The following is a 7463-nucleotide window of genomic DNA, read 5'->3' as shown; positions in this document are numbered from 1 at the left end:
GTAAATAACCATAGCGGGGCTACATTATATACAGGGGTACCAGTACAGAGTCAATGTGCGGGTACACCGGTATTGAGGTAATATGTACATGTAGGTAGAGTTATTAAAGTGATTATGCATAGATAATATCAGAGAGTAGCAGCAGCGTAGAAGGGGGGCAATGCAAATAGTCTGGGTAGCTGTTCAGGAGACTTATGGCTTGGGGGTAGAAGCTGGTTAGAAGCCTCTTGGACCTAGACTTGGAGCTCTGGTACAGTTTGCCATGTGGTAGCAGAGAGAACAGTATATGACTAGGGTGGCTCGAGTCTTTGATTTTTAAGGCCTTCCTCTGACACCGCCTGGTAGAGAGGTCCTGGATGGCAGGAAGCTTGGCCCCGGTGATGTACTGGGCCGTACGCACTACCCTCTGTAGTGCCTTGTGGTCGGAGGCCGAGCAGTTGCCATACCAGGCAGTGATGCAACCCGTCAGGATGCTCTCGATGGTGCAGCTGTAAAACCTTTTGAGGACCCATGCCAAATCTTTTCAGTCTCCTGAGGGGGAATAGGTTTTGTCGTGCCCTCTTCACGACTGTCTTGGTGTATTTGGACCATGAAAGTTTGTTGTAGATGTGGACACCAAGAAACTTGAAGCTCTCAACCTGCTCCACTACAGCCCCGTCGATGAGAATGGGGGCGTGCTCAAACCTCTTTTTCCTGGGGTCCACAATCATCTCTTCATATATGTGACATAGTAAGCCGTTTTCAGGGACTACTTTTGGCTCGTGGGCACTACTTTCAGAGCTACTGGCTGACGAGGTAAAAATGTACCCTGGTAGGCTGTCATTGTAAATAAGAATTTGTTTTTCACTGACTTGCCTAGTTAAATAAAGGTTACTTTTTAGCCAGTTTATTTATTTTTTTTAAATGTATGTAAAAGTACTGGTGAATCTCTTTAACTTCACCAGACCTCATATATTTCCCCACAGACCTCAGTTATGGCATTACTCCCTCAGTCATAGTGTATATGCTGCGGTGAGGAGGGTCCCCCCTTTACCTTACCTTACCCCAAACATGACAAACAGACCTCACTGCCCATCTGATGTGTTTTCTATTCATCTCAGGTTTTTCTCTCAGGTAACCTACATACTGATCAAATGTTATTTTCTTTTATTGTAAATGAGTGGTGGATTAGCACAGTTGCCTGTAATTTGATTTCACTTGTAGTTTTCAGTACAGTATGGTTAACATGAAATATTTACATAATTAACTGCCAAAGTAGCATGTTATTGTAGAGTTCCTGGTACTCCCATAAAATGTGCTCAATTTATCTGAAGGGAGTTTTTTTCTGTTTGTCCCTCATGGGCAGACAGACTTTTAGCTGATTATAGCAGCTTTTATCATCCTCCCATTTTTCCTGTATGTATATGACCTTTCACATGTTCATGGATATAGAAAATGACATGATAAAGAGAAAGCCAGTTGGTGCTTTGTTTCACCTGAAGACTTATGGTTGTCAAGTCTGTTTCAATCACAAAGGGAGTCTGTGTCAATGACCTTTCATTCCAGTAAATGTTTGATGGTTTCAGTTGTTGCCCAGACTTACCCCATTGTCTCTTGGTTTTAAATAAAGTTCTGGGTTGAAACAGGGAACTTGATTCATGACCTAGAGTGTATCCCTCCTCAATTTCCAGTTTTGCATGAGCTTGTGATCTAAGGAAAGCTTAGAATATTTCTGATGGCATTTGTCTGTTGCTTATTTGGATAGTATATCAACAGATGTGCACACTATTACAAACTATCAGTTACATTCATTGTGTCAACTGCAAAATGTTTACTTCCTACCTTTTTCCTCCCAAGCAACGCTCATGCAACATACTTGCTTGTAATTGACATTTGATAAAGTAAACTGACAGTCTATTGATAGTTTTTTATGGAATGTAAAATCATGAAACGCTTGAATTTCGTCCCAGTACAGGTCTGCCTTATAGGGAGTGATGAAGAGAACCATTACATCTATGTGAATGCATCACTCCAGAACACACACATAATCTGACCCATACACACCCACACCTTGTGACTGGCCAGACAGAAGCCCGCCACTTTCACAAAATCTTTCCTATCAGATGCTGTTTAGTCTTCAAGACGTGTCACTGTGAGATGAGATCACAGACTGTGTCTCAATTGCTTCCTGGCATATCTCATGTTGGGACCACTGTGTGGAAGTTCTGCAGTCTAAGGCTAACGTCATAGACTTCACTTGAGCACAGGCTGCGAGAATACTTATTTTTAATCTGCTCACAAAATTAAAATGGACAAAACTATTAAAGTGACTCAGATTTGACAAAAGACATTAATTTTAAAATCTCACAGCAGTCTACAAGAATACTGCAGGGCAATTTTAACACAAGTTAAGTTAATTCATTCTCAACACAAACAAAATATATTTAAGTTATTCAAAGTCGAACATTTGTGCAGGCAGTTTTTTTTTCAGTGGCAGCAATAAGCTTCCGTAACTTCTGAACACGTGTACAAATAAATAATAAATAAAATATAATAGAAAGTTGGCCTCAGAACAGTGCATTTCTTCTGTATGAAAATGTCCTACTTTTGCACATTTGGTTCTTTATGGTCCTTAGTTCATGTCTGATCTGTGACAGGAGCTCCTTGAAATTCTTCAGAACCACACAACCATAGACCTTCTGTTGGAACACGTTTTGGGAGGGGTGTATTGACGTCGGTCCGTCTACAGGTTCAAGTGGGATGGGCAGGTTTGGAAAGAGGGTTTGGTAAATGCAGTTTATTTGGTTGGCCAGACCACTAGTGCGGTACTGGGCAGTGGTGAGGTTGTTTAGCAGGGAGCTGGAGGGTGGCTGTAAGTCCCTCTGTTGCTCAGTGACTCTCTTCAGGTGTGGTAGGAAAGCCTTACAGTGGGAGTAGATGCTCAGCATCCGCTCTGAGGGGTCCAGGCCAGAGATGTTTGGGTCAGGAACAATGTTGATTGGCATCTGGCAGAACAGCTCTGACAGGTCTCCTTGACTGGCCTTCTGGAGATCAGGAAGTTGTTGGAAGCACAAGTATAATGCGTTATGATTTGTCAATAATGTAGCTTTAAAGCAGTTTTACATTTCCCATTAGACTGTGGACAATGTATGCATGTTACACTAGGCTATAATTCTGGATAAATGTTATGGCATTGATTTTCTACTTACATATATTTTTAAGAGGTCCACAGATTCCATATGTATGAGTCTGGTTAGCTTGGAACTTCTTTGTATGTGACTCTCACATTGTTGGTTTCTACATGCTATTCCAGCATTCATTGAATCAATGGCAGCCACCAGTAACAGGGAGAGCAATGCTGAGGAGCAAGATATAACACAATTTGAAATCTACGTCTGCATTGCTTGCTCTTTGGGGTTTTAGGCTGGGTTTCTGTTTAAGCATTTTGTGACAACTTAGATAAATAGATGTGATTTGACACCAACACCTCTATCACAGACACTTAATCATGCTACCTTAGCAGTGTTACATGAAAATCTAAATTAGAAGTATGAAGTTCTGAAATAGATATGTTGTGATAAGTAGCTGTGGTAACGGTTACAATATGTAAAATGTATACATGAGCAAAGGACCCAAAAGTTGAGTGTACATATACAGATGTAGGATCTTAATTTGATCGCTTTTTTTGTTGCTGAGAATTTGTTTCAACCCCTGTTGTATCAAACTGGCTCAAATTTAAGATCCTACATCTGTACTAAGCTTGCACCTGTGCACTCAGTACAGTCATTCATGCACAAAAATCAATATGCAATTATGTGCACAGCATCATACATTCAAAGTCTGCTCATTGATGTTCTATAAATACTGAAGACATTACAGCAAAGTAAAGTATAGTATGCAGATGGTTTAATTTACAATTAGAGAATATGAAATATAGTTGTCTTGGTTGTATAATGTAATTGTACTTACTTCTTGCTGCTTGTGATATGGACAGCTGAGGATACATATTCTTTACATGACCACTCATCTCTCATACAGTGACATAGGCCAAGTGTCAGACACAAACTAGTCATGATCACTCCCCTGAAAAACCTTTTAAAAGACTGAAACCACACATTTGTCATTGGAGGAAATGACGTGCTCGGCTCTTTCTTTGTGAAGCAACCCAATTTCCCCAGAATTTCTTTTTTCAGACATGAATTATTTTCTCTGATGTCAAATCTAAATGAATACCAGATCTATCTACAACAAATATGCATTGCAGGTGTATTCAGTTGTGTATATTGAGCACATACATTTACAAACAGCATAACTGTCAATGGATTATACTATTTGAGGTACTGTAAATGCTGAGTTAACAAATATTAATTTAATAACCTATGCATATGTGAGGTTGTTTGTCATTTGTTTTATATCAGTCACAAAAGGTCAACCCACTATGACACAATTCATTGTAGATAGTACTGTCGCCACCTAGAGTAAGTGGTTGTGAGGTTTTACAGTAAATCGATGCATGCAGTGTTGCAATCTGAGTTTGGGTATCATACAATGATACATTGTTGATGACCTTGTAGTTACACACAGGATGTGCATGGAGTATCGAAAATACTGTAAAGCTGTGCTCTTGTCAATAGAGGAAACAAAACAGAGTGAGCGCACAGTGGTTGCTTACGTCAGTTAAGACCATTTTCGGGTTCATAAGAAACCCTTGCATGTGGCCTTACGGGAAGCTGTCAACGCACAGGAAGAGTTTCTCAACAGGAGACTTTCACCAGTGCGTAAAAGACAGAGTAAAGAATAGGTCAGAGTCACCAAATTAGGCCATGAGACAATATTACCACATCTTGATTGTTAGAGGAGCCTGGGGTTGGTTATCACAGTGCTTATTACTCATAATCTAGGAGGGGTATTTGGTATTAATTAGGATCCCAATTAGCTGCTGCAAAAGCATCAGATACTCTTCCTGGGATCCACATGAAACAATACATAGTACAGAACATTATTAGTGGAGGACTGAAATACATACATTTAAAATGTCACACACAACTTATATATCAGTACAAACAGTGCATTCGGAAAGTATTCAGACCCCTTGACGTTACAGCCTTATTCTAAATGGATTAAATAGTTTTTTCCCCTCATCAATCTACACACAATACCCCAAAACGACAAGGCAAACAGGTTTTTAGAATTATTTGCAAATTTATAAAAAAAATAAAAAAAATAGAAATACCTTAAGTATTCAGACCCTTTGCTATGAGACTCAAAATTGAGCTCATATGCATCCTGTTTCCATTGATCATCCTTGAGATGTTTATACAACTTGGTTGGAGTCCACCTGTGGTAAATTCAATTGATTGGACATGATTTGGAAAGGCACACACCTGTCTGTAATAAAATCCCACAGTTGACAGTGCATGTCAGAGCAAAAACCAAGCCATGAGGTCGAAGGAATTGTCCATTGAGTTCCGAGACAGGATTGTGTCGAGGCACAGATCTGGGGAAAGGTATCAAAACATTTCTGCAGCATTGAAGGTCCCAAAGAACACAGTGGCCTCCATCATTCTTAAATGGAAAAAGTTTGGAACCACCAAGATTCTTCCTAGATCTGTCCGCACGGCCAAACTGAGAGCAATCTGGGGAGAAGTGCCATGGTCAGGGAGGTAACCCAGAACCCAATGGTGACTCCAGAGTTCCTCTATGGAAATGGGAGAAGCTTCCAGAAAGACAACCGTCTCTGTAGCACTCCACCAATCAGGCCTTTATGGATGACTGGCCAGACGGAAGCCACTCCTCAGTAAAAGGCACATGACAGCCAGCTTGGAGTTTGTCAAAAGGCACCTAAAGAACTCTCAGACCATGAGAAACCAGATTATCTGGTCTGATCAACCAAGACTGAACTATTTTGGCCTGGATACCAAGCGCAAAGCCTGGATACCAAGCGTCAAGTCTGGAGGAAATCTGGTACCATCCCTACGATGAAGCTTGGTGATGGCAGCATCATGCAGTGGGGATGTTTTTCAGCAGCAGGGACTGAGAGACTAGTCAGGATCGAGGGAAAGATGAACGGAGCAAAGTACAGAGAGATCCTTGATGAAAACCTTCTCCAAAGCGCTCAGGACCTCAGACCGGGGTGAAGGTTCACCTTCCCAACAGGACAATGACCCTAAGCACATAGCCAAAACAACGCAGGAGTGGCTTCGGGACAACTCTCTGAATGTTCTTGAGTGGCCCAGCCAGAGGCCGGACTTAAACCTGATCGGACATCTCTGGGGAGACCAGAAAATAGCTGTGCAGTGACACTCCCCATCCAACCTGACAGAGCTTGAGAGTATCTGCAGAGTAGAATGGGAGAAACTCCCCAAATACCGGTGTGCCAAGCTTGTAGCGTCATACCCAAGAAGACTCAATGCTGTAATCGCTGCCAAAGGTGTTTAAACAAAGTACTGAGTAAAGGGTCTGAATACTGATTAGAAATACTATTTTCCTTTTTGCATTATCATTATGGGGTAGATTGAGGAAAAAGAAATTAAATCCATTTTAGAATAAGGCACATAACAAAATGTGGAAAAAGTCAAGTGGTTTGAATACTTTCCAAATACACTGTAGGTATATTATGGGACTATCCATAAACAATTACTATTATTGAAAGAGTAAAGGGAGTGCTTTATTGAAAACCTATTTGTGAGTTCCTAGGTCAATCCATGTGTTTAACTAGCATCATAATTAGCATTGGGGGTGTGGTTGAGGGATAGTTGTCACATTGATGTTGGGATTGCATGTCACAATCTGACAACCATCCCCATTGTAACAAAGTACCAAGTAAGCTAAATGACGTTAAAAAGACTCCTAGTATATTTATTTTAGTGTACATTGAAAAGACATCTATGTTTCAAATGCTTGGACAGTACAGTCCAGTAGTTGAATTCAACAGAGTACAGTATAGACCAAAGTATAGTACAGTACAGTTGAGTACAGAAGGATACAATACAGTACATTATACTGAACTCTACTCTACTGTACTGCATCCTACTTTGCTGTACAGAACTATACTTTAATTTTAGTGTCTTTACTGTGTTGTACTGAATACACTACTTTTATTTTCTTTACTGTATAGAACTGAATACACTACTTTTATTTTCTTTACTGTACTCAACAGTATTATACTGAATACATCATTTTTTCTTTACTGTGCTCTACTGTATTCTGTGCTGTCCGAACTTGTGAAACATAAACATCTATGATTGGTTCCGATCTGGACCTGTTTGTCAAAACTGTGTTTCCACGTAATTTCAACAACAAAAAATACAGTGTGGTGGTGTTGAATCAACGTGGGGAAAAGTTGTCAACTTCAGAAAATGTTATATTTTTTCCACTCAACTTTTAACCTAAATGCAAAAACACAGTGATATTTTTCGTAGATTTCATATTGAATTCACATTAGTTGACAACTCAACCAAATCTAAATCAAAACTAGATGTTGA

The 7463-nt window shown here is 40.1% G+C and overlaps 1 protein-coding gene across 1 annotated transcript; it reads right to left on the bottom strand.

Annotated features, from left to right (window-relative positions):
* Nucleotides 1-2248: 2248 nt before the first annotated feature.
* Nucleotides 2249-4052, bottom strand: LOC118391410 (uncharacterized). Its single transcript, XM_035782778.1, has 3 exons — nt 3949-4052; nt 3189-3337; nt 2249-3023 (listed from the first exon to the last, which is right to left on the bottom strand). Exons 1-3 carry the CDS (start codon nt 4004-4006, stop codon nt 2547-2549), a joined length of 684 nt encoding a protein of 227 aa, XP_035638671.1. The 5' UTR covers nt 4007-4052; the 3' UTR covers nt 2249-2546.
* Between the last annotated feature and the right edge of the window lie 3411 nt (nt 4053-7463).

Source organism: Oncorhynchus keta, chromosome 12 (genome assembly GCF_023373465.1).
Source record: "Oncorhynchus keta strain PuntledgeMale-10-30-2019 chromosome 12, Oket_V2, whole genome shotgun sequence".
NCBI lineage: Eukaryota > Metazoa > Chordata > Actinopteri > Salmoniformes > Salmonidae > Oncorhynchus > Oncorhynchus keta.
This window is presented reverse-complemented; position numbering and strand designations above follow the sequence as displayed.

What these genes read in the sequence shown, in the direction of transcription:
- LOC118391410 (XM_035782778.1), bottom strand. Translation starts at nt 4,006, where the DNA reads ATGAGTGGTCATGTAAAGAATATGTATCCTCAGCTGTCCATATCACAA. An exon ending in CATATCACAAGCAGCAAGAA is followed by an intron (nt 3,338 to 3,948) that starts GTAAGTACAATT and finishes CTTGCTCCTCAG; the next exon opens with CATTGCTCTCCCTGTTACTG. An exon ending in TGGACCTCTTAAAAATATAT is followed by an intron (nt 3,024 to 3,188) that starts GTAAGTAGAAAA and finishes CCTGATCTCCAG; the next exon opens with AAGGCCAGTCAAGGAGACCT.